The sequence below is a fragment of the Vidua chalybeata genome, chromosome 20 (assembly GCF_026979565.1).
Source record: "Vidua chalybeata isolate OUT-0048 chromosome 20, bVidCha1 merged haplotype, whole genome shotgun sequence".
In the NCBI taxonomy this organism is placed as follows: Eukaryota; Metazoa; Chordata; class Aves; order Passeriformes; family Viduidae; genus Vidua; species Vidua chalybeata.
The window spans coordinates 8,871,752-8,897,849 of record NC_071549.1 but is presented as its reverse complement, the minus strand read 5'-3'; the positions used below and the strand labels follow the sequence as shown (position 1 = coordinate 8,897,849).

The window sequence follows — 26,098 nt, the reverse complement described above, 5'->3', positions numbered from 1 at the left end:
CTATTCAAAGAAATAAACATCATTTCAGTGCATCAATTGTTTTTCAGATCACAGTATTTTTGTATGAAAATTCCACACATTATTAAATTGTTTCAAGTCAACTTCCTCAGTGGCACTTTAAACTCCTGTTTGTTCTCCAGCTTATCCACACACACACACAAGCAGCATTAACAATTTCTGGTTACCAGGTCACCAAACCTTGGTCTCATTTTACACTTCAGTAATCTGAATACTGTACATTATTTGAAAGGAAATTAGAGTGATGTGTTTGTTGGGTTTTTTTTTTCCCTCGAATTAGTTTAGTCTCACCTTTAGACTCCCCCAATTTAAATATCTAACTTCGTCACCTTGCTGATAAGCAGCTGGAAACCATCTACGTGGGGAATTGAGCTCAACAAGCAAACATTTCCAAAGGAAGGTGCCAAATTTGAAGTACAGCATTATTGAGAAATACAAATATTGTCAGTCTTTCAAAAGGCTGGGTTTGAAAGCAGGTTCAGGGCACCAGGAAAAGGGGGGGAATCATAAAAACTGAAGGTTTACAGATTTTGCATGGGAACAGCTGGCTAGTTCTTGGTGTCTCCTTCTGAGGGCTTCTCACTGATGGTGTGAATTCCAACCAAAACAACTCCAAACGGTTCAAGAGCTGCCCAGATCTCTACACTTCTTATTACATAATGAGCTTTACTATTTGAATTTGAAAATTCTAATTGCCCAACAAAGGGGATCTTATCAAAACATGTTTAAGACATCACTTGTGAATCACAGGCACAGCTTTCAGCACAGCTTTCTCATGAAGAAGCTGCCAAAACTCATAGGGCTTGTGTTTTGTTTTTTTCAAGGGAACAAGTGGGGAGCAAAACCCTTGTTTCTTGAAAATCCTGCAGTCCAAGGTGAGCTGCACACAGAGCAGATGGCTGATCGTTGCTGTAATAATTTGGTGAGGGTTACAGCAATAAATTTATCTTTTCTGGAGACAACACTCCACCTGGTGCAGGTGTCAGAAGCCAGCCCTGAGCACCGGGATCCTTCCAGCGACCAAAGGAAGGCGTGAGCAAGCTCCTACCTGAGAGGTCATGGTGGATGAGGTCGGCAAAGTTGGGGTCATCCCCCCACCAGAATATCCAGAGCTCCCTGCGCCCAGGCCTCTGGTCCCGGCGCCAGACGCTGAGCACGTCGGCCTTGAGGCAGCGGCTGAAGCTGCTCAGGATGGGATCCTCCTCCGTGACCGGGAACAGGATGGGGGCAGATGTTGGGCCCTGCCACACGTAGCGCTTCCATTTAATCCCAGTTAGATCAGCCTGGGGAGAGGAAAGAGCTGTCAGGCACCTCCAGCAAGCACATCCTGCTTCGAGGTGACGGCACGGGGGAGAAAGGGATCCCTCAGAATTTCATGGGAACCATGTTGGTTAGTTCTGTGTGCCTTAGGAGGTAAATTGGGAACAATCAGGGATCCTGGTTTAATAGCTCATTAAATAACTGCAGTAAAGCAAGAGCTGTTTGTTTGCACTGCAGCTTTAAGGTTACACAGAGAAAAATCAGGTTTGATTTAAAGTAAAAGAGTGAAAGACAGGTGAGTAATGTTATTATTCACAGACTGACACAGTCCAATCTCCTAAACACTCGCCTTAGCAAAGAACATCTTTGGTTTTCCTTACTTGTGCATACACTGCCTTTTCCATCCAAGATTACTCCATGGAAATAGGTGATACAGTAAGTCACATATTCTTCCAGCCATCTACCACTTGGGAAAATTTCACAAGTTTCTCCATGGTAAAAAATTCTGTCTCTCCCCCAGGAAGTCTCTCATGTTCACCGATTTTACCAAGAGCTAGCATATTTTTCATTCCTTACACCACATTTCAAGGATTTCAGGCTCCGTTTTATCATTCAATTCTATGTTAGACCTGCAACCACGTTGATAAATGATCCACTAAACCTCTTCCTAGGCAAAAATTAATTTGACTTTACACAGGGAAAGAGTTACTACTCTGTGTAATGGGAAGCAGACAACTCCTGCATTATCTCCACCACAACACCAAGTTTTAGCACTCGTTTTTTTCACTCGAGCCCCTTAAGGCAGGTAGGGGAGGCATTGCCCCGGGTTCTATTTGGGAAGGCAGAGCAAAGCAGGCTGGCATTTGCTAAGAAGTTACTATTTTTTGTCTTCCCAATATGACAACACACAAAAGATTACTGCAACATTTAAACCTAACATGGCAGCCTCCCTACCTTCAGCAGGAGAGCAATTTAGATGAAAGGTTGTCTGCAACAGTTGCTACTTTAGAAAGACTTTCAGATTTAAAATTGCACTATTAATCTGGAACTGCAGGCCTGGTGCAGGCTGCAGACACAGTCAGGCTGTCCAGATTCCCCTCCATCCAAAAATATGAGTGCCACAGATTGGCACAGGATTGTTGTAACAATCTCTGGAATCATAAATATCAGGCAGACAGCTAAGATTAGCTCATTTGCATTAAAAGCTGATGAAACAGCTCAGCACAGACACCAAAAAATTGCATCACAGTCCAGTAATATCGAATTTACTTTTGGAGCTACCAAAATTCAACAATATGAACGGTTTGATACTTGGGTTAAAAAAAAAAAAAAAAAAAAAAAAGACTACAAAATGGTGCACATCAAAACACAAGACAGGCAGGGCACATCACCAGAAGCAGCCCTCCAGAATAAAAACAAGCAGGGAAAGGGAATCCGTTTAAAAGCGAGGAAGAAGGGAGGTTTCGCCTCGGATTTGCCTGGGATGTCACGAGTGAGGAGGGAAAAGAGAAAGTTCCCCGAGATGTGGGGCCGGGAGGAGCAGCAGCAGCAGCTCCCTTCCCCTGCGAGAAATACCACGCTCAGAGGCAGGGATAGGGGAGAAAGGAGGAAAAGTTGGAAGGCACGGGAAGGGAAGGAAAAGGCGAGCTGCGGGGAGGCCACTATCCAGGAAGAAAGCGGAGGGAGGGGCGAGGCGAGACAGACAGCGATGGAGGGGAACCAGAGGGGCATGGGAGAGTTGGCTGCTCCAGGCAGGGCCTACTCCGAGGGCTCATCCAGCAGAAGCTCTGCTAAAAATGGCTGCTTTGCTTCCACTGCCCCTTCCCCCTCCCCCAGAGCTCCGAGCCCTTCCCTCGGTGGCCCCGGGCGTGTGTGCGCCGGGGGCCGACACTCACCAGGCAGAAGAGGTTGGAATGGCAATCCTCCAGGCTGGCCCCGTTCGGCACGAAGCAGGAACTCATCCTCACAGCCACAACCCACACGCCATTATCCCACAGCCTCCGACAAGAAAGAAAGAGACAGACAGAGAGAGAGAGAGAGGGAGAGAGGGAGAGACAGACAGCGAGAGGGAAAGGGGGAGGGGGGCTCTGCACACGCACAAATAATAATACAATTAAATAAGGGATTTACAGACACACGCACGCGAAATAGTGGCAGGGGGAATAACCCGCGAGGAGAGACAGAGAGGTATGGGAGAGGGGGGTAAAAATATATTAAAAAAAAAAAAATTAAAGAGGAACTCAGAACGTTTTCTCGTCTTCTGGAGCTCAATCGGGGGTGTAAAGCCGCCGTGGAAGGGGAGAACAGAAAGAGGGAGGTGGTAAGTAATCCAACGACGGGAGATTAAGATCAAAATCCTCCCTGTTCCTCTTGTCTTCTCGTTCGCATAAGGAGGGGAGGGAGAGGAGGTAAGGTGAAGGGGTAATTGATCCAACAAGAGAATAAAAATGGGGTAATTAATCCAGGGGGCTAGGGGTAAAAATCAGTTGACATCCCTCCTTCCTCTCTTCTCAGATGCCAAGCAAGAGAAGCAGGAAAAAATAAATAATCCAGCGGGGGCAATTAATCCAGAACCCCCCCTCCTCTTCCTCCTGTTCCTTTAGTCATCAGATGAGAAAGGGGCAAATTGTGGAATGACTGGGAAGGATTGGCCGTGGGAGAGAGAAAAATCCAGGCTCGTCTCTTCGGAGTCCGAGGGCAACAGGGTGGGGGGGGGGGGGGTCAGATTCTTCTCCCCTGCTCCAAAAATATTCCAAATAAATTAAAATTTAAAATCATAAAAACAAACTTCAGGGGCCAGAAAGCAAGGCCAGTCTGAAGAATTCGTAAAGGCAGAGCAAGAAAAATTTCCTGGGGTGTACCCCAAAAAAACATCTGCGGGGGCAGGGGAGGGGGGAAGGTATTCCTTGAGAGAGAAAGGCCGCAAAAGTCTCCTCAGCAGCCCAGCGGGGGATTAAATTCCCGTGTGGAAACCCCCCCTCCCCAAAACGAAATACTCTTCGCAGCGAGGGCGAAACCAAAATATCCTCCGCTGGGTAAAAATTCCTTCCGTGGGGAAAGGAGGGAGGGGGAGAAGGGTGGAAGGAGGAAATTGCGGGTGACCCTCGAAGTCTCTTCGGGGAAGGATGGAGGAGTCTCCGGGAGGCCGATCCCCAGCCTTTTCGGGGGAGGAGGACGCGGAAAATCGCAGAGTGTCTTCGGGGAGCCTGGTCCTCCCCAGCTGTCCTCGGGGGCCGGGGGACCCCGCAAAGTCTCTTCAGGGGAGCCCGGACCCCGCCGAGTCACCGCGGGGAGGGGGCAGCGACCCCCGCCAGAGCCCCGGGCGCGGGGGGGCGGCCAGGCGGGGAGGGACCGGCTCAGCTGCGAGGCCGGTCCTTTAAAAATAAAGGGAAAAAAAAAAAAAAAAAAACCAAAAAACAAAAACAAAACAACAACAACCAAAAAAAAAAACCAACAAAACAGTGCGGGGGGAAAAAAAAGGCGGAGGGGGGGGGCGAATATAAAAAACGATCGTCTTCGGCCGGAGCGGTCTGTCCTGGGGGGGCGGGGGAGCCCCGAGAGCGCTCGCTCTCCTCAGGTGCGGGTCCCCGCGGGGGCGGTGGGCGCAGGGCCCCCTCCCCGAGGCTCCTGGGCAGGGCGGGGAGGCGGCGGCCGAGCCCCGGGCTCTGCTCAGCCCGAAGGGGTCGGAGCCCCGCAATTCCCGGCGCCGCCGACACACAGGGACGCGGCGGCCGCCGCCGCTGCTGCTGCTGCCGCTGGCGGAGTCGGTGCCGCGAAGCCCCCGCCGGCGCGTCGCCTCCCCTCAGCGGTGCCTCTGTCGGCGGCTGCCCGGCCGCGGCATCCTGTGGCGGCGGGAGCCTCAGCGCGGGTCCCCCATGGCCGGAGCGGGAGCGGATCCGGCTCCCGGGTAATTCCGAGACCCTTTTTCTTTAATGGCGGCCACAGGGACGGCGGTCGGGGCCCCCCTGCCGCGCTCCCATTGGCCGCCGCGCCGTCACGTGGGCGCGCACCGCCATGGCCGCCGGCGCCGCTGGGGGAAGGCGGGTGCGGCGGCGGCGCGCGGCCGCCAGGGGCGTCCGGGGCGCTGCGGAGCCGCCGCCTTGCTCGTTGGGGCGGCGCCATCTAGCGGCCGCGGGCGGCGGCGGCGCGGCGGCGGGGCCGCGGGTTCGAGTCCCGCCGCCGCCGGGCCCGCGGCTCCCGGGATGGTGGGACGGGTGGCGGTGGAAGGAGCGCAGTCCGGAAGGGACAGCCCGGAGCACAGGATCGTGTCTGGGACATTGCCACGAGAGAGGCTCCGCGAGCTCTCTGGGTAACGTGCTCCAGTGCTGCTTGGACAAGTTCTTCCTCACGTTCAGGTGGAACTTCCTGGGCAGCGTTTCCTGCCCGTTGTGCCGTGTCCTGGGGGTTGGCAGCACGGGGCAGAGCCTGGTGCGACTTTTGGCACCCCCATTTCGATATTTACACAAGGGCTCAGCCTTCCCTTATTCCCTGCCGGGGCTCCTGTCCATTCCCGGGGCTGATCCCAGTATGGGCCATAAGGGCTTGGACTCAGTGGTCCTTGTGGCTGTCCTGGCATTCTGTGCCCACCCCAGGGCACGTCAGGCTAATAAATAATAATAAATAATTTATTTGGTCAGGCTGGGCCAAAGTCCAGCACAGAGCGTCCCCCAGCACAGGGAACACTCGCCTTGGCTCCCCTTCCACAGCTTCCACCTCTTGGCAGAGGATTCCGTAGATTTGCACCGGCGCTTTGCACCATGGAGCAAATTCCAAACTGAGGCTGTTGGAGCCTTTTTGAAAAGATAGGCAAGAATTGTGAAAGCTGATTTTAATATTTAATGCAAGCGTTAATGCTCTCACTAGTTCCACCGACAGCCTCTCTGCCAAAGCAGAGCCCTACTCCAAAACCCAGTTTTTTTCCATGCCCAGATCCATATTGTGCAGTTCAAGAGGATGAAGTAGGTGGCTTCTCTGTTACTACATGCACAGATTTGCAGAAGGACTGTGAGATTATTCAGAATTAAGATGCTACAGTGACAGTGAAAGCTATTTTTAAGAGATGTTTGGAAAGTGTATACATCTTACTAATCCTCTCATATTACACATTAATTTTCTAGGCAATGCCTTGCATGTAAAATGGAAAATTTTAAATTACTATATGCAGAATTTTTACTGCAGTGTTCAAGTGAAAACACAGACCAGTGTAAAGCACCTAAAGTAAAAGAAAGCCCTGAATGTCTCAGCTAACCTGACATTCACATTAAAATATGATATGTTCATGCAACAGCAGCACGTTGATCACAACTATGCAACACGATGATGTTTCAAAGGCCCTGCAAATTATTTCAGGACTCCTGAACAAGACGAGCGACAACCTTCTGCAAATGTCTTGATAGAGTAGGAGGAAAGAAGGACACTCTATAAATAAACTTATATGATAAGTTAAAAAAAAAAAAAAAAAGTGAGGCTAGATATATTCACCAAGAGAAACTTTGAAGATTTACTCACACTGAGCCTATTTTTGTATGCCAGTGTAGGCAAGCAAGATTCCTCTTTTCATCTAAATAGAAGCAGAGTATTTTTAAACGCAGGAGATTCATTCCCTCAGTGCTCATCGAAACACGGCAGCTGGGGCCGGAGCCGGGATGCGGGGGGAGGGCTCCGGGGGGAAGCAAACCCCTTTCCAAGGGGAACAGATGGTTTTCCCTGGGCTGGCTGCAGCCCAGGGCTGTGAGGAGCATTCCTGGGTGCCCAGGGCCAGCCCGAGCCCCTCGGAAGTCCCAGCGGCACCGTGACGTCCCTGCGGGAGAGGTTCTCGAGTCACTCCTCCCCACGGAGAAATCCAAGGGTATGAAGGACAGCATAAAAGCGGCATTAAGCACACGAGAGCTGGTATGGGTCTATCACTAAGAGGAAAAAGAATCATTTGGTAAAAGGGATTTGGTAGATTTGGATATCCAGGACAATGGTTCTTGCAAGTCTGAACTGATTTCAGGATAATTTTCCCATTTCTTTTCCCTCAAACAGCACAGCTCAGTGTCTGGAAGAGAGGATTAGTGTCTAGCACTGGGTTTCGTGTGGCTGCACCTCCCAGTTTTGAGGACCTCAGCTCACTTCTCTACATAATGCATTTTGGGATCTGGTTCATCAGTCCTGGCATGTTCATCACAATAAATCCTTCTGTAGGATCCCAGCACAAGTGCAGAACATCATTTGTCCAGTGAACCTAAACACAGGATAAGGAGCTGATATAATATCCACAAAAGAGGGAAGAGACCTATCACATCATCTGGGGAATTTGGAACTCAAACTCTTCCTGGCTCAGAACCTTGAAGCTTTCCCAGCACCTGAGAACAGCAAGACACAATGGAGAACAATCACATCCATGTCTGGTGAATTCTGCACCTGAGACACTGCTTGCCCTTGGTACTCTTTGGGAAAAAAAAAAGCCTCCTGGAAAACAGAGAGGAGGCAGATTTAAAAAAGAATTGAGGAAAAAATGCTGTTGAAAATGTGCTTTGTTTTGTAGATAGGTTCTTATAGAGTTCTCATCTCTGCAACTTCCAGAAGTGCATTAAGCTGCATAATTAGCATCTGTCACATGAAGCTTTTTCCTTCCCTCTTCCTCTCCCTAGAGGGAACCTGCATAAAGAAATTTTAATATAAATTTTAGTATCTACTCTGCACAGTGCAATCATATTAGGAAAGCTACAGGCAAGGCAGTTTGTACTCAGTCTAAGGCTTATCTTTGTGTAATAGAAACTTTACCAGTTTTGGTTTTTTTTTTTTTTTTTTTCAAATGTTGCTTGATCCAATTTAAAAATTAACCAGTCTCTTGGAAAGACAAAAGGGGTGGGGAAGAGATGGTCCCCATTGCATCAGATTTAAACCAGTGGAATTGTCAGGAATTGGGTAGTTCAAGCCAGTCCTGGTATTAAATCCCAACAATCTTACATGGGAACACCCAGCCAAAAGGAGTAAGAGATGGGTGATTTCCTCTTCCAGTCAAAAGCATTTATTTTGAAAGGAATATTTATATTTTTTAAAACATCTAAACCAAGTAGGAGTTCATGTTGCTTTTTCCTTGACATCAAGAGATACTCTACTGCTGAATATAAAAGGCAATGGATTACAGCATCTCCTGGTGAATCTCTGCAGGCAAAAGAAGATGCTGCCTTTTAGAAATAAAGATTAAATAGAAATAAATGCAGCTTAACAATAGCAACATGACAAACCACTCTATTATTCAGCCTCTGATTTCCATTCAGACTGTCTCCTAATTTTTTGAAGTATTTATTTTCTACTTAATTATTCCAAGAAAATTGAGATTATAGGATTGAACATACTGCCAACAACCTGAGGTATGGAGAGCAGACCGAGTGCTTAAACTTCAGCTACAGAGGTGGTAATTATTGTAATTGGTGCATGTGAAGCAAATATATCAAGTAGTGTGGAGTTCAAATTCGTGCCAGTCAGTCTCCAGTTGGCACCAACATTTCTGTCAGGAGGATACAGAGGTCTCAGTAGGACTTATTACTGGCAACTGTTCAACAGTTCTCTTCTCCAAATGGTTTCAAGGGGATTTGGGTGGGAAGAAAGATAATTTTTAACAAATTAAACTACCTAAAAATGGCGAGCTGCCCAGAGCCACCTAGTCTGCCTTAGTCACTACTACCAAGCCATTTTAAAAAAGAAGATTAAAAATACCATTGCTGGCAAAATTGCCTACCTGGCTTTAACAACTTCATCAGATCCTTGCAAAATTACCCAAACATGTGCAATACACCATCCTGCAAGTGTGTGTAAAATATGTCCAGAGTAAAAGGTAGAACAGAATATTCACTCAGTGTGTGTTTCTCAGAAAACAACCTCGAGTTACCAGAATCCAAATATCCCTACAAGGACATGTCCTATAGTTAAAAAAAAAAAAAAAATTAAAATCACTTTTTAATTGAAATTTAGAAAGATTAGGAGGAATGGTTATTCCCCATTAGCATTTATCTCACAGCATTTGTAAGGTGTAAACCAGAGTTCAGCTTTGCACTGTGAGCTCTCACAGGAGCCTCTGCCCTGTGCCAGATTGATGTCCAGCTGCTTTGTTTAGACCTTGCTAAAATGCCTTTTTCAAATGGTGGATTTGTCATTTCTAGCAGAGGTCTCCAAGAGAAGATTTGAGTTTAATGCACAGCAATAAAAAGAGGAATATGAGAATTCTTGCTCTCTTTAGTGTCAGCTTTGGTTAAGACGTATGAATGCACATGAATAGTCTTGTCAGAATCTCTGGGGCTACTGACATTCAAGATCTAACATATTATTACTTCTGACCAGAACATTAGCTGCTGTGCAGGAAGGAGAAGGGAAAGAGGAGAAAGGGAAAAAGATAGGACCACTCCCTAATCAGACAGAAATTGTTATGGATTTCTCTGGCTGGAAATCTCTGAACAGAACTTTTCTGCTGTGAAAATACAATGCTCACGCTCTCCAATCTGATTGTACAGCCTCTTTAAAATCTGCAGTAGGAAAAACAAAAACCAGCATATTTTAATGCCTGATCTTGCTCATTTTACTCATGGAAAGGATCCCAATTAACCTATAAATAATGACTGCACAACCAAGTATTACATCCTTGTAAAGGACATGTGCTAAGGAAGGCTTGAGCATTTTAAGCTGCTGACTCTATTTTTTACCATTCCTTTGAATCACTATTTTCAGATACAAATAAGCTAATTAATTTAATCAAAATAAGGTAATTTTCATTCCAATCTCAGCATATATCAAATCTGGATACCACTAAATTGGAAAGATTTGTTCACCAGAAGCAAACATCTTCCAATGTCCTCCTGGCTGAATGAAAAGAAAACATATTTCAGATATTTTTAGTTGCTGTTGTTCCTAATTCATTTCTAAATAAATTGAAAATATTCAGATATTGGTTTAATCAGTATATTTGTGCTCTGAAATTTGAGCTGAAGGAGTACAACCAAAGGGAATACCCTACCCTTTGTGACTGAAATCACCTTTAGAATCCATTCAGGAGCTCCAGCACATCAGACAAAGGCCTGGATTTGTTTGGAGCAATAAATGATAGAGACCTTTACATATTTGAAGTGCAACAGATGGTCCTCCAAGGAGAACATAATGACTGGCAGACAGCACTTCGTTAGAGTGGCTTGGAATGTCTTCAGCAATTATACAGGCAGTGTTTTGGGGGGAAGCCCTGTCATGTCTGAGATTCTTCCCATGGAAATTGCTGTGATTTCCTTGTTTGGATGCTAAAAAATGGTATCTTCTAAAATCCAGGCAGGGAACTGGAAAAGGAAGCACCTTTGGCCCTCCCAAGGCTACTCAAGATGAGGCTCCACCTGAGAAGAGAGATGTGAATAGAAAAAAAAAATTAAATCAGCATGAACAGGAAAGAACTTTGGGCACATAACTGTAAAAATGTTAATCCATAGCCAAGTATTCCATGGAAGTGTAATTCAGGAAGAAAGCCAAGGTTTAGCACAAGGTCCAGCAGACTTTTAGAAATTGGGAAGTCTATAGGTAGGTACAACAGGCAGAATATCAAGGGGAAAACACCCAAAAGACTTAAATTACTGAATAAGAACCTTTTCTTGGGGGGGGGAACTTGATTTTTGAGGAGTCCTCCTCCACATGAAACACTGTGGCTGCAGCTCTTCAGGGCAGGGGAAAGGGAGTTTTCTGAGGCTGTCCATTCTTTCCATTTTCACAGACAAGCTATTTCACAAGCCAGCAATTAATAACTACAGTTTCAAAGAAAGAAAATAAGCAATAAAATGCTTATTTCTATACTGTAAATGTAGCTTAGAACAATTTCACTTCCATCTCTCCCATCCCTGTAATTCCAGGATTAACCTGTTCTGTTCTAAAACCTTCCCCACCAAATCCACTTGGAGTAAAATTTTACGTGGCAACACAACCACAACAAAAAATGTGTCCTTTCCCAATGTAACTTAAATGTTGATGGAATCATAACTGCATTACTCCCTCTCCAATTAGCAGCAGCATTCTTTATGTTTGCTTACGAAGCGTGAACCGTTCGCTTGTCACTACAAAGACCTTCTGTGGAGGACTTAAAAATACAGCCCCAGCAATTAAAATGACAACAACAGAGGTGGATTGGTCACATCATGACACAGAATATCCAGCTGTTTCTTTCCAGCAGAAGGACATGAAATATTATGAGCAAATTTTGACAGGCTACGTAACACTACTGGATATTCTGGGGAAAATATGGATTTCCAAGAAAGGAGAAGACTGATGTGAAACTATGTCTAAACTCACAGATTGATTTTTTCCACATGATCAGGATTGTCATTCATGCTTTTTATCTGTACAAATTTCCCTTTTTTCTTTGCTGGAACTAGAGATAATCTATTTTGTGATAAATTCTCTAAAACTAAGAAAAACTGAGTGGGGGGTTGTCTTCAAAAAATGAGGCAAAAAAGTGATCTGATAGGGTTAGATCTAGAAAATCAGATTCTAAACTTACTTAATTTGGTTGTGTTAAAAACATTCTAAGAGTTTATTAAGACCATAAGTCTCATTATAACAAACAGAACATCTTTTATAATCACATCTGTCTGCTGCTGGTTCCTGCCTATTCTGCTTCCCAATCAGATGGGAAGTTATTTGTAATACATGTGGGGAATTTAAAAAATAATTTAGACTATATATTTAAATAACAAGAAAGGCTGAAAACTAAATGTTTCAGGTTAGTTTTTCCTAGTTAGCATTATAGGAGATAGATATAGAGATATAAATATAGATGTATTTATCCTGAAGTGATAAGGTAGCTTTGATTTCTAATACAGCAAGAGAAAATAACTGACACACACAGAACCAGCCACTCAAGGTGGGGAAAAATACCCAAACACTGTCTATAGAATCCACCTACAGATATTTCCTTGGAGAAAAACTGATGAGAAAATTATCAGGCAGATTTTTCCTTGCTGTTTCCTTCCTGGAAGTTTTTGCCTTTCATAGCAGCACAGCCATGGCAAGTGATATTTATCAGAATTCATCCATGCAGTTTATTTTGCACATCAAATTGATTATCCATGACTTAGGCAAACACAGGAATGCAGAAAACATGTCAGCTGTTATAGATAAAATATAGGGGAATTGCTCTCCTTACTTTACATTTAGAAAGAGCAGCAGATAACGAGCTATTATCTTGAGAATAAATTTCATTTCCAAGTTCAGAAATATCTCTGGACTCACATGTGTTTTGTGAACCAGAACTTACAGGTAGCTCATAACATTTGTCTTCTGAGCTGTGTTTGTCTCCAGAGTAATTGTCATAAGTGGGCAAAGGCTTTGATGTCCTCATCTTCATGCCTTCAACCATGATGACCTTACGGACTCAAAGCAATCACTGCAAATACAGAAGACAAGGAAAAAATTTAAGAAATAAAAGCCCTGACTTTTTCCTTCCTTAAATTCCTAGAATTCATCTTCAGATTCATGCCTGTAGCAAAAAAAAAAAAAAAAAAAAATCAGACTAAAATATTACCCTTCTGTATGTTTCATCTGATGTAATTGCTTGGCAACAAACATCTCTTGCTCTGCAAGTATTCTGCAGTGAATTTATTCACATCAGGCAAAAGACATCAGAAAGGTGTCTAGTTTGAAAGTTTCCAAATCAGACACCAGGCACAAAAAATGCAGAGTGACAGAACAGGCAAGACACAGCCTGGAACCATTCTGGGGACACACAGATCATTTTTTCATCAACAGCCACAAGAAATATAAGACAAACAAAAGTTTGGAGATCAGCAGGTTTTGACAAACCAGTAGTTAATCCTGAGCTGTATTAATAATAATGGGTGTTTGAGCAATATGGGCATAAATATAATTATTCTTTGCAGATGTTTGCTATTCATTACAATGGAAACTGTTCCATTCTACACTGTGGTAACACAGTGGCATCAGACATCATTTTTACTAAGACACCAAGCACAAGATGTTCAGTCTCAGAAGGTGAGCTCCTAGACATTGGGCTGAGAAAGCCATTTGAGATTCTGTAAAATATATATCATACAATAATTACATTTCATTTTGTGGTTTACAAAAATCTATTCACAAAACTACAGAAGCTTGTCAGGCATTCTTTATTCCCAAAGAATAACATTCATCCATGAAAACAGTCTGATTTAAATAACTGTGAGTGCTGGCAGATGAAAATTACCGGATAAAGCAAATAATTTCTTATTGAAAATCAAAGCTCCAAGTTTGACTCACTCTTACTACTGAGATACTCACACCTGACCAGGCTTTAGGTACTGGAAATGCCACCTGTTTTCAGACACATTGGCCTTGTTGTTGGCAGAATTCTTGCAGGATTATGCAGTGAAATCAAAACAAGTCCAAATCTGGAAGACTTGAAAACTTGGCCCCTGAATGACTGCAAAATGCAAGTAAAACATGAAGTTGCAATCACAATACAGAGTGGAGATGGAGTTCCAGCTGGAAGTTCAATCAAACCCCTTTGTATGAAGTGAGTGGCCACTACTCAATTTTGTATTTGGCATCAGAATTCAGGACCTGTGGAGCAGAAAACCAGGGAGAAGGCAAAACTTGTGCTGGAAAGATCTGCAAGATTCAGGGAGGAAACTGGTGGGAAGTGCCCTTCCTCTCCCTGCAGACACTGCACAGCCCCAGCAACTGCAGTGAACAAATAAAAGGCAAGAGAACACAGCATATGGATCCTAAACCCACAAAGTGCTGGAAGTACAAGGAGAACCAACCCCCCTCCTGTCAGGTAGAGCAGAGCCTGTGTCAACAAGAATCACACACTCCCACTGTTGCTCAACAGATGTACTTGAACTAGAGATAAGGCACTTCAAAACTCCAGGGAAGTTATGTGCAAAAGGTGTTGCCTCCTGTGCCTCTTTCCATGCAGGGAAGGGAACACCAGGCAGGATTCAGACAGCTAATTCTGCAGTAAGGGAGGAAAAATGAGCACAAGAACTCTTGTCAATACAAATTATCCAGAGTAGAAGATGGGGGACAACCTTATAAAGCAAAAGCACAGCGAGAGTCATTACATTTATAAATCAGAATACATCAGGTACACTTACCACTGGAGAAAACTGTGAGTAAATCTCTCCTGAAGAAGGCTTTAAGCCCATTTTCCCATTTCAAACCTATGTCACTAGTGAAGTCCCATAAATGAATATTCTCTTGCAGATAAAGTGGTTGTCTTCACCTTTTGGCAGCTGCAGTAAAAACAAAACATATCCTGCAAGGAGGTTTTACTCCTGAGAGTAATCTCCTCAAAGAGTGAGGAGAAAGCATGAGCTAAAATCACTTGCACAATCATATTTCATAACTGTTCCTAGTCTGGTGGTGTTGATCTTTCCTGAGTACAAAAAATGCACAAACTTTTCTCCCTCTTCTACTAAGAGGGAAAAAAAAACCTGCTTATCTTTGGATACACAGAGAGTTTGGAGGAGCTCCAAACAATGGAGCACTGTGTGCCCCACTCATCACACAGACACTGAAGAAAGAGTGTGGCAAAGAATGCACAAAGTATGTAATTACTGTTTCACAAGATAATTCCATTATTAATACATCCCCAAAGATAGCATGCACAGCGCTGCAGTTTAATTAGATGGTAACTGGAGGGGGTTTGAATTTATGAGGTAATAAATATATTTTGGACTAATAAACTCCAAGGCTGAAGTGTTTATTAATCTAGAATATAAAGATTACATAGTTGATAGGAGACAACCTCAGGATGTGCTGAGATGCCTGTTGTTTATACACTTCAAAATTAATATTTTCCTCCTTTTGGGAGCTAGGTCAGAATGCCAAGATTGCTGTGGATGGTGCTGAAAAATACTAGAAACTGCCCAACAATTCTGTGTTCTCAAAGGCAAAGGCTCTTTAAGTCTCAGCAGATGGTGTGGTTTTAAGGTTTCAACTTTTAATCAATTTATCACCTCCTAAACTATTCAGTACTGCAAATAAACTCCCTTCTGATGCTGTCAGTGCCTCATTCTGATGGTAAAAACCACAGATTCCCTTGTAGGATAACCAGAGCCTTTACAAGACTATCAGATCTCTCCTCTGCTCCTCCCAGATACTCAATTCCATCTTCATTATCCTGCTTTTGGATTCACCTGCAAGACCACATGAACAATTTTGGTTGCATTTTTTTCTCTCCTGAACATGGTTGTAGAAACTTTTTGCCTAGTGCAGCACATTAAGGATTTGGAAACCAACTGTTGTGAGGATTTATATCCCAAACAGCTGTGCCAGGAAGCCAGAGGAATCAAATGGTCTCATCTATTAACTTGTCCTCAGGTAGTTACAACTAGAGCTTTATAAATTACCACACAGTTCAGTCCATTTAAACCACATTTCTCTGTTATTTTGGAAGTGCCAATGCCTCACTCAGGCAAGACAGAAGACCGGGTTTGGTCCAGGAAAAAATAGGCATGATTGAAGTCAAAGACCAGTTTTGCTTAAGCCAAAGCTAAACTTAGGCCTGAGGGAACTGCAGAGAAAGAAAAAGGAAGAAACAGGAGGAGGAACAACTTGTGGGATCTTGCAGGTGAATCAAGACTGATGAGGGCAAAGGACCTGTTCCCATACCGGGCTGAGTGATGGATGCTGGACAGAACCAGGGGAATCCTGGATGTGCCAAAAGCAGCCGTGGGGCAGGAAAAGAGGAGAGAGGCAAGACACACCACAGCTTGGATTTATCAGTGAGGAAAAACCCTGCTCCTCTGAGCCAGCCTGTGGTGGGTGCCAGAAGGAAGAAAGTATCATTACCAAGGGCTGTAAAGATTTTAAGATATTTAAGAAAATGTTTATTAAGGAGCTTAGGTGATCCAAATAGAATTGGCTGTGCGTTCAGACAGATTCCAGGGTGTTCCACAGGTTCAGGGCAGAGGCCTCAACACTAATTCTTGAGGAGAGCCTACAGATAAATCATGGAAGATGACAAAGAACCATTTCCAAAGCTCCTGCTTCTTCATTCCCAAGCTTATATCCTCTCACCAACTGAAGCAAGTCACAGAGCCAACTTTCCAATATTAAATCTCCAGGCAGTGTGTTATTCATACAGCTTATGGAGATGTCTTTACCCTCTGGAAAAACAAAGTTTAAGAAAAATGGCTCCATCTTTGGGGAACAGTTTAAGTCTCAGGATAACTACATTAGGAAATCTAACTCTATTACTTTCTATCTTACATTTTATTACAAGATTGGTAATAGGAAATTACCAAATAAAATTGGTATTTTACTTGGTAATTTTTTTCCATGGGCCTCGTCTAATATGAAAGATGGTGATCATCAAATTTATTCAAGTTTTCCTGTCAACAACATCATTAACCAAATCCCTCAATTTCAAAGTAAATAAAAGCATCTGGGCTTCTCGCACAGCAAGACTGACTTGCATATTTAAGCCTCATATATAGATGAATCTGCACTGGACCAAATTTGCATATTAATGAAGGACTAATTGCTCTTTGCAGTCAATTTTATGCAGATGAATTTACTCCTCTCAGTACAATTTTCATAATGTTCTGAAAGAACCAAAAAATGTAAAACTTTGTAGAAGTACACAAATGTTAGACAATCAAGGAAGAAATATCCTAATGGCTTCCAACAGCTTTACATTAAATTCTATATAATTCATCTTTTATACTGTTGCTTTATTTTAACAGCCTCCCACAAAGAACAGAACAATCCATGGAATAACTTCAGCCTATTCCCCCTCCTCGGTCTCAAATTTTAACAGCTTGTAATAACCCATTATATGATCCAGTTTCCAGCTGGAAGGATGGAGACTGAATTTTTAGGAGAAGTTAAATTTGCTAAACAGGAATTTATTTGCTCCCAGTCATCCTCATGCCACAGGAGTTAGTTAGGACAGAGTTTGTCCCACACATTTTTAAGGTGGTTTCTATCCAGTTTTGCACTATTAAGGAAGAAAGGCCCAAGTCCTTGTTGAGTCTCCCCCGAGGTAAAATACAAAATACCAAAAAAAGACAGGAAAGTTCATGGGAAAGAAAAACATCAAGAAATGCTGAGGAGAAAATGATAATATTAGGGGGGAAAAGATATGGAAGTAAAAGAGGAAGAGAAGTGGAAATGGAAGGAGAGAAAAATGACACTACAATGCATTTATTCAGGTCTGGCTGAAAAGAAAAAAAAGGATTTAGGAGAAAGTTCAAGGCAAAGTAAACAAATAAAAGAAAAAAATGCAGCCACAAGTGTAGCCACAAAAAAAGAAGAAGAACAGGAAAGATAATGAAATAAGAAATAAGTGAGACTCAGAGAGCACACAGTACATAAAGAAACAAATAAAAGAAAATACAAACCCCACAGTTTTTCCTCATTCTGCCAGAACAGAAGGGCAGAGTTAGTGGGAATGCATCAGGAATCCGAATTTGCATGTATAGCCTTCCTCCTGCCAAAGAAAAAAAGCCTTATTTTAACTGTGAAGACTGATAACCATAATATTTATATGTATCATAAAATCACTTACAGAAGACCATTTTAATCAGAAAAGGAATTGCATAAAAGAAAGTTACATCTTTAAATGACTTGGAGGCCTTTTGTAGAAGGAACATGGGAATCCAGTTCACATTCCCCACATCTGCCATATCTTTGATTGCATTTTTTGTCTTTCTCTACAGCTTTTGCTGTTTTAACATCTCCTTTTTGAGGCAGAAAGCATTCACACAGATATATGATGGGTTTATAGTGGTACCAAGAAATCTTTTGGGTTTTTACTCTATTTGTTCTCTCATTTCCTACTATCCCTCTTCCTGGACCACACTGAGCTTACAGATCTCCTATGATCCCATAATTTGGCTCCAGAGAAGCAACAGTTCATAAAAAATTTTTCATGATCAAAATAAAATAACGCTCAGAATGAACATCTTTTGACTGAGCTGTTGAGTTCTTCCAAAGAATCAGAAAATCAGCCAGGAGGTCACTTCGGCATCTCTCCTTCTGGTCTTTCCCACCTTGATGACTGAAGAATTTTTCTGGGGGAAAATCACTCTTCCATGAGCAATAAAGGCAATGGTTTTATGGAGGTAAGATCCCACTGCATGGAGAAAAAGGGGGGAAAAAAGGCTTTAGGACAGAGAAGTTGGCAGAAAATATCAAACCAAGGGGAAAATGACAAGAGGCTTTCACTAGCACTCAGAAAAAGAACAGACCACAGAACAAAGACAAATAGAGTTGTAAAATAATAACAGTAATAATTGGAAAAGAATGACAAAAACTCCACCAGGAAAATATTGGAGTGCTACTGCTGAAGAATTCTCACTGAGGAAACAGGACTCAGTTCAGCTGAGTAGCCTGGAGGTTTGGCTTTTAAAAGTTATTTGACAACAAATTACAGCTCTTTGTGAATACTTGGAATTCTGGAGTAACTGTTTCCCTATTTTGCTCATAGAGGAGAAGGAAGGGAAATGTTTCTCCTTTATAATTTCTGTTCATTTGGAAACCTGCTCTGGGGCACTCCCCCTCTTTCCCCAAAAATGTCTGGTTCAAGCCATTAATGCTGTGTGAATGTAAACAAAGATAACTTTTCAAACAAGAACAAGATGTTCCACCCAAAATGATTTGCTTTCCAGTGGCTGAGATGCCTACTTCTAATCATCAACAAAGGTTAACCTGACCAGATTTAATTAACCACTTAATACAATAATAAAGATGCATAAATAATGGGGGAGGGAGCTCATAGAGGCAACAGTGAATCCAAATAAATCCCTCCAGCAAGCACAAAGTCTGGGCTCTTATCACCTGATTACACTGATCTAAGAATTCCCAAGTTTTTAGATCTACTAGGCACAGCTTTGCACTTGTTTATGTGGAACTTAATTAATAGATGGTTTTAATTATTAATAAACAATCAGCCAAAAAAAAAAAAAAAGAAAAAAAAGCAACAAGAAACCACATCCCTAAAATTCAATGACAAAATGAACCCAGTGATATTTCTTAATACTGTACCTTCAAATTCATAGATGAAGTCAACTGGTTTGTACAGATTATTTGAGGAGTACAGGAAAATAAATTACTATTTCCTCATATAGAAATATATATAAGTAGATATCAGACATTTTCAAGACAGAGTTACTATTTTCAGTGAAAAAATGGTCTTATTCTGGAATATTCCCTAATAATGAACCAAAAGCTTTCTATTACAACAATAAAGTATTTTGCAAGTATTAAATGCCATAAATTGGGAATACTGCAAAATATTTTACATTTCAAAGAATGTTAGGAAATATTATTGGCCCTGGATCTCTGGAAAATGTGTGCAGCACTTGCTGGTTGAGGCAGGCTGTACTCAGAGAGTTTCCAAATATTGAGTATTAAACAGGAGGACTGAGCATCAGCCCTTCCATTTTCTCTCAGTAAAGTTTAAACATCCCTTAAAATAAACAATTCAGTGCAAACCAACAGATCTGCTATTGATTCATTCTGTTCATAAAAAGTAACAACATCGTGGTAAATTCAATCTAGTCAATGAGAAGTTTATGAGCCTAAATATATCAAAAGGGCAATGAAAGCTAATATAGAGTGATTAAATAACAATCTGTGAGGAAAAGACACCCAACTTTCAATTCCAGGGCAGTGGAATCATCTCCTGATGAAAAATAGGGTTTGAATTGTTTCAGAGGACACTGCAGCCATTTGCCCTTTTTAACAGCCTGGAAGTTCACAAGGCAAGATTACCTTATAATTGAACTGAAGTGGATCTCAAATAAAGTTTTTTGATTAAAATCTCCATTTCTGTGCCTCCTGGCAGTGCCAATATTGCTGGAACAGGACATCAGCTGCAACGCCAGCGACTCTGGAATGCGCTGCCATAATCTGTAAATCAGCTTCATCCTACTTTAATATTGGTTTAACAATAAAAAAAGAACTTGGATGTTTAATATTTAAGTAGTACAATTATCCCCTTAGAACTGAGTCCAGAAGGACCCTTCATGGGTACACAGTGTGAAACAACAATGAAGGGAATGTGGGCTTGCTCCACGAGGAGGCTTTGATTTGTAGGACCCAGCTGGAAGGTGAATTTGTGTGTGCTGAGGAGATGCCACAGGGACTCTGGAGCAGGGGAAATCTCTCCCACGGTGCCATGGACAAAACTGAGGCTCAAACACTGTCAGAGCAGGGAGCTGTGAACAACATCCATGACAAGGATTGTCCCCAGCTGGCCATGCTGGTGCCTTAGTTTGGAAGCCCAGAGACAAGGGTGGCTTTCTCCAGCATTGTTTTGGAAGCCAAGGTCACAGCAAGTAAAGCCTCCCTTTCCATTCTCCTCTCCTTCCTATCTTTTGTCACTTCAGGGTGAGTGAACACAGAAAAATGTCAGGTTTTGGGAGGAACACTTTAATCATGAGCTAAGTATTGTCCCTGAACAGTGAAGCAGGAATGCTCAGATGCCAATTTTTGTGTTTTGGGGGAAGGTCAGAGAGGAAGTCCTGCACCTGCAGTGCACTGCAGGGTGATTCTGAGTGCAAGTGCCCATTTCTGCCAACCTTGAGGACTCTGCTGTGCCCAGTCAGGGGATGGCCAGCGTGCCTAGACAGAGGAGGAGCCGTGGATGACATGGGTTACGTGGCTGGAGCACACATGTGCAGCCACTTGTGAGCAACAAAAGCACAGAGCTATTTACTACCTCACACAGATGGGTAAGTCCACTCTGGAGATCTCTGCAGACTTGTGAAATCAGGATGACGTGTCTGGAATTCTTCCTCTCCTTTCCACTGCTGAAGAAACTCAGGCAAATGCAAGTTGGCAGCTCCTTTAAAGACTCCAATTTACCCATTTTACATAATAACTTTCAGCTGCATTAAACACAAGCACACAAAAAAAACCCAGGTAGCACCAACAGTGATATCTAAATTTAGATTACTCACAGAGAAAGCACACAAAGTCTGAATGATTTTGCAATTAAATCAGAAGCAAACTGAACTAATTTTTACACTAAACTGGATTGTCCATGGGACACATCACTCTGCACCCAGAGGGAAGTTGTAGGAGCAAAGTTCTGCACTTCCTGAGGCAAATGAGGAATGGCAAATACATCCACACACCTCTAGACCTACTGGTTCCTCCCAAATCCAGAAAAATCCAGTCTCCTGAGGCATTATAAACCCCTTCTCAGAACAGCCCTGCCAAAAGCAAAGTACAGATTTCTGTATTAAAGGATTCTCTTATTCCATAGCTCCTGCTGAGTGTTTGCCCCAACCCTGAGCGTGTGGCTGTCCCACTCCCTGGATATTCATTTATTTGTTGCTGAGCATAAGAAAACCTGAAATCATAATTCTCAGATTAGATTCATTTGGTATTTCAATTTCCAATCTAAATTTTAATTAACTCTTTTACTTCAGTATTGCATTTTACCATGATGAATTACTTGGAGGAATACACAAGACAGAATCTCTATGGAGTAACTGAATGTAAAAATATTTACTTAGAAACTTTCATTTGTTTTTCTCCAAACTGCTAAAATAGAAGGTACAGACACAGTAACAGAAATATGAGGTGACAGAAGAGAATGGGCCAGATCTTTGTGAATCCACTCCATTTTATCAGGCACATAAAAACTAAGCTGGCCTCTGCTTGATGCAACTGATACATCTCAAAAATAAATATTAGACATGAAATGGCAAAAAGGCTGGTCAGCCAAATTTATCTTACTGGTTTTGGGTTTGGTTTTTTCTATTATTCCCTTTCTATATTTTCAAAATATTCCTTAATACTCCTTCCTTTCAGAAGGAAATGTAAGTCTATCAAAATAATATTTACAAGCTCAGCTGCAACATCCTCCATGGTAATTCAGTCTGGCTGTTTGTTACTCCTTGTGAGGAATAGTTCTGCTTGAGTTCTCCACAGAGAAGAAAACAACTCTGTTTTCCTGATATACTTCAGATTCAAATTATTGAAGTGCAGGATGGAGAAATGAACGAGATAAAGGCATGGGAAATGTGTAATTCATACCTGGCTGCCGTGATGAGCTCGCTGGTAACTGATAAAGCTGTGAGTGTTGAAAGAACTTTAATGAGAAATGATATTGACCCAAGTGCCAGTGTTATCAGCACTACTGCAATTAAAATAAATGAAATTTAAAAATATTTAACTTGCACTTCAGCACTGTCCACTGACAAATATTTTAGTTTAATATCTACCTATGATTTCCATTAAAATACCTTTAGATGAGAATATCAAAAGCAATTTCCATCTTAGTTTCCTACAGTCCTATAACTTTTTACGCTCTTATAATTAAAAACAATTCCAGGTTCTTTCCTCTGTGTAACTCATTCAAAGACAGATGTAACACACATTTTTTGCTACCTTCTCTCTAAATTGAAAACATTGTTTCTGAGCAGCCTTTCAGAAAGTTTCCAGCTGCAAACAACAGCGAGCAGAGGGGCTGTTCCTGGTTATTGCTGGAAGAAACCCGAAACTATGAAGTAACTCTCATGATTAAGATGAACCATCAATAATCATCTATTTTTAAGTGCAGCATCCTATAAATCCTCCTAATTAGTAAACTAGATGTCTTCTTTTTAGCAAACAATCCCCAGCCTCCTTCCATATTTATTTCCCTGAATTCAATTATGTTTGCACCTGCTGGCCCAATCACCTAAATGACAGATTCTGGATGGAAGGGAGAAGCTGGGCCATAAACAATAATTTCATTATAGTTCAATTTAAAGGATTTGCCTGCACCTATTTTCTCTGCTTTATGAAGAATGTTGATGCTGTTTCCTCCTCTGTGACTCTGCTCTCCTGTCAGGAGATGCAGCAGCACCAGCAAGAATTTCACACTGCTCCCAGTCCATCCTTCACTGCTGACTCCACAGGAATCCAAGCTGAGATTTTCCTGGAGGGGAATGACCATTAGGATAAAGAGGGAAGGAGTGATTTCCAAGTCTGAGCTGAAAAACTGGTAAAAGCCAAAAAAATTTAGTTGGTTGCTAAAAAGGACTCTTGTAAAATTAAGGTTAGGAAATATTTCTTTAGAATACAAAAATAACAGAACTACTTTTGCCATGAAAAGCTATGGAGGAGGAGGAAATATTCCTGGTGGTATTTACCTTCCATGGGACTTTAAAATCCATCTACTCCCTAAATCAAATCAGTTACTTTCCCAAAAATCTTCCTGAATGAAATTCTGTCTCTGGATAAAAAAATCCTGAAAATCTGGGAATGGAATCTAAGCCATTCTCGACCTTGAAGGATTAAACAAGATAGAGATGGATCTCAAACTGTGGATGTTGAAAATCAACAACATCCAAACCATCACAGCTCTACAGCTCAGGTGTTCAGAGAAACCCACATTTCCACCCATCACCTGAAACACAATATACCTTCAAAATATGTTCTGAAGCTGTTGCACCTTGAATGTTAAGTCAATTTTGGGCAGAATTATCAATTTACCATATTTATCTCACAATGAACAGTAATTTGGGTGAGTGTGTAAAATTGAATTGTGTATAAATGAAAACAGTAACCAAAGGGGAGGCAAACAGGCAGCTAAAGCCCTGAGAGAGGAGCCTTGGAGAGAGGAACTGCACAGCATTTTTATGTAACACGTGGGGAAACTGTGCAGCATGGGAGTTTTGAAAGTTAATTCTGCAGCTGTACTAAATCCAGTGTGTCAGACTCTGTCTGCAAGCAAGCCAGATTTAAGGAAGCACATTTTTACTGCAGCATTGGAGGCTGAAAAAAAAAAGGTTAACTTGGTTAAGTTCACCAGGAGGAAGTTTGTATAGGAGTCTAAGATGAATTCCAGTATTCCTTCAGCAGTGTTTCACTTCAGAAGTAGCTCTTAGTGAAATAGTTAAGTACTTTTCTAAGTATTCTTTCATTAATTCTTTCCATTAGTGAAAAAAAGCATGGCATGAGCTAGAGCTCTTCAATTAAGATAATCATTATCATAAACAGATGTTTTGTTTGTCAGTTTGAAGGATATGGGTGTGCTGTGATTTAGTTCAGAGATTTTAGTTCAACTGATGACATCAATTAAATAACCTCACCCTCATCTCTAATTGTATCAATCACAAAATCACCATTCTGAGGGACAGCACTGGAGATGTTTGGGCTCCTTTTTGTGACAGAAATGCAAACAAGCTGCTGAGGACTGGGGTTGAGCACAGCAGGCAGGAGCAGGGCACATGGCAGTGAGATAACACTCGTGGCTTAACAAGCACCCCGTTATCTCCCTGGAGCAGCCACAGGAGCTGGGCCTGGTCCTCACCCACAGGCTGCAGACAAAGGCTGGAGCAGGTTGAAAGCCATGGATCAACTCCTAATACACCTCAACCACTGGAAACAGCACACAGCCAGCTGTGACATTAATATGAAATGCACAGGGGGAAAGTTCTGCCGTGGAAATGAACTTGTGTGTTTGCAAAGGTGGTCTTGTCAACTCTAAGGATCTAAAATTCATCTCTGCATTTCCTCCTAAACCATACAAGCCTGGCCACTGTGCTCTGACTTAACTGAAAAAATGGTGAAGTTAGTGATTGCTTTCCAAAACAAAAATGATTTTCAGAGTAAGGAGTACTTTAATTTCACCTTACCTTCTAAATTAGTGTCTGTGTCTTAAGTTTTACAGCCTAATTTTACAGACACAAGCAACTATTTTCAAATTTGGTAAGACATTTAGTCATTTTCAAGCAAAAAAAAAAATCCTTTTCATACTTGTAAAGTGTTATAGGCATAATCTGGATAATCTTATTACGCGACAAACATGGTCTGATTCATGGATAACACTTCCTAATAAATTAACACACTTCTGTTAAAACAAAATCTTTTGTTAGAAAAGAAGTAGAAAAGCCCCCCATATCCTTAAGAGAATTTTAAATATTGTCACCAAGCTAAAAACAGCAAGTAAATATTAACTCTGTGAAGTGCAAAACAAGTTTTATTGACCCGCGAGGTAAATATTGACTGAAATGAAGCAAATATTTATGTGCTGATGTTAAGGGGGCGAATCCCCTTCACCACAGCAAACACGATTTTGCCTACTACATTTCTGGGTTTGTATTTATTCCAAAAGGTCTGAAAGGAGTTATTTCCTTTTCCAGACATCTGCTTTTTAAAAACAAAACTGTCTTTCCACAGTGACTACATTGGATGTGCACCCAGAGGGCTGGAATATTGTACAACACACAGGTTTGACAAATTGCTTTCAGACAGAAAACTCACTTAACTAAAACCTGACCAGACAACAACATCCAGGACGCCTCTTTGATCCCTAAAAGGGTAAACAGAAAGTCAAATTCCATTTTATGAGTTATGTTAGCAGATTAATTTGGGTTTGGAACATGAAATGTGTTGTTGTATATCACACACATGGAGGGATTGCTAGGGCTGTCCTGTGCAGGGCCAGGAGTGGGACTTGGATGATCCCAGTGGGTCCCTTCCATCTCAGGGTATTCTTTGATTTAATAAGGAAAATACAGAATAATTAAGGATATAACTACTAGCAGCTACTACAAATGGAATATAAATTAACAAACTCATCTACTCGTTCCTGGTAAACCCACTCATGTTTACACACATGAGAATTTACTGTTCAATTGAATGATTCACACAGGGATTCACACATTCAGATGAGCAAATTATATGAGAAAAAAAACCTAATTTTGAGAAATTTCAAAGATCCTATTGAAAATTCTGGCACGTTTAAGGACACCCATTAGAGAATACCAACGTCATGATCATTACATCTTCTGACCTAAATACCTCCGTAATGGGCTAACAGCAGCAGTTAACACACACCTCCGGAAATTCTTGAACAGCTGAA

The 26,098-nt window shown here is 42.0% G+C and overlaps 2 protein-coding genes across 2 annotated transcripts in view; one reads left to right on the top strand and one right to left on the bottom strand.

The window, feature by feature from the left end:
* MED13 (mediator complex subunit 13) overlaps window positions 1–3,384 on the bottom strand; it is a 51,430-nt gene extending 48,046 nt beyond the window's left edge. Inside the window, exons 1-2 of the mRNA XM_053961055.1 lie at window positions 3,174–3,384; window positions 1,067–1,301 (exon numbers count right to left, since the gene is read on the bottom strand). Coding sequence (XP_053817030.1) covers window positions 1,067–1,301; window positions 3,174–3,239 — 301 coding nt within the window. The 5' untranslated portion in view covers window positions 3,240–3,384. The remainder of the gene's footprint in view (window positions 1–1,066; window positions 1,302–3,173) is intronic.
* Window positions 3,385–4,403: 1,019 nt separating this feature from the next.
* Window positions 4,404–8,036, top strand: LOC128798303 (translation initiation factor IF-2-like). Its single transcript, XM_053961646.1, has 3 exons — window positions 4,404–4,649; window positions 4,741–5,185; window positions 7,306–8,036. The coding sequence occupies exons 1-3, from the start codon at window positions 4,404–4,406 to the stop codon at window positions 7,500–7,502; spliced, it is 888 nt and encodes a 295-aa protein (XP_053817621.1). The 3' UTR covers window positions 7,503–8,036.
* Window positions 8,037–26,098: the final 18,062 nt, after the last annotated feature.

Coding starts and splice junctions, on each gene's coding strand:
- LOC128798303 (XM_053961646.1), top strand. CDS start 4,404: ATGGAGGAGTCTCCGGGAGGCCGATCCCCAGCCTTTTCGGGGGAGGAG. Junction 4,650..4,740: donor CCGGCTCAGCTGCGAGGCCG/GTCCTTTAAAAA, acceptor CCAACAAAACAG/TGCGGGGGGAAAAAAAAGGC. Junction 5,186..7,305: donor GGAGCGGATCCGGCTCCCGG/GTAATTCCGAGA, acceptor TCCCTCAAACAG/CACAGCTCAGTGTCTGGAAG.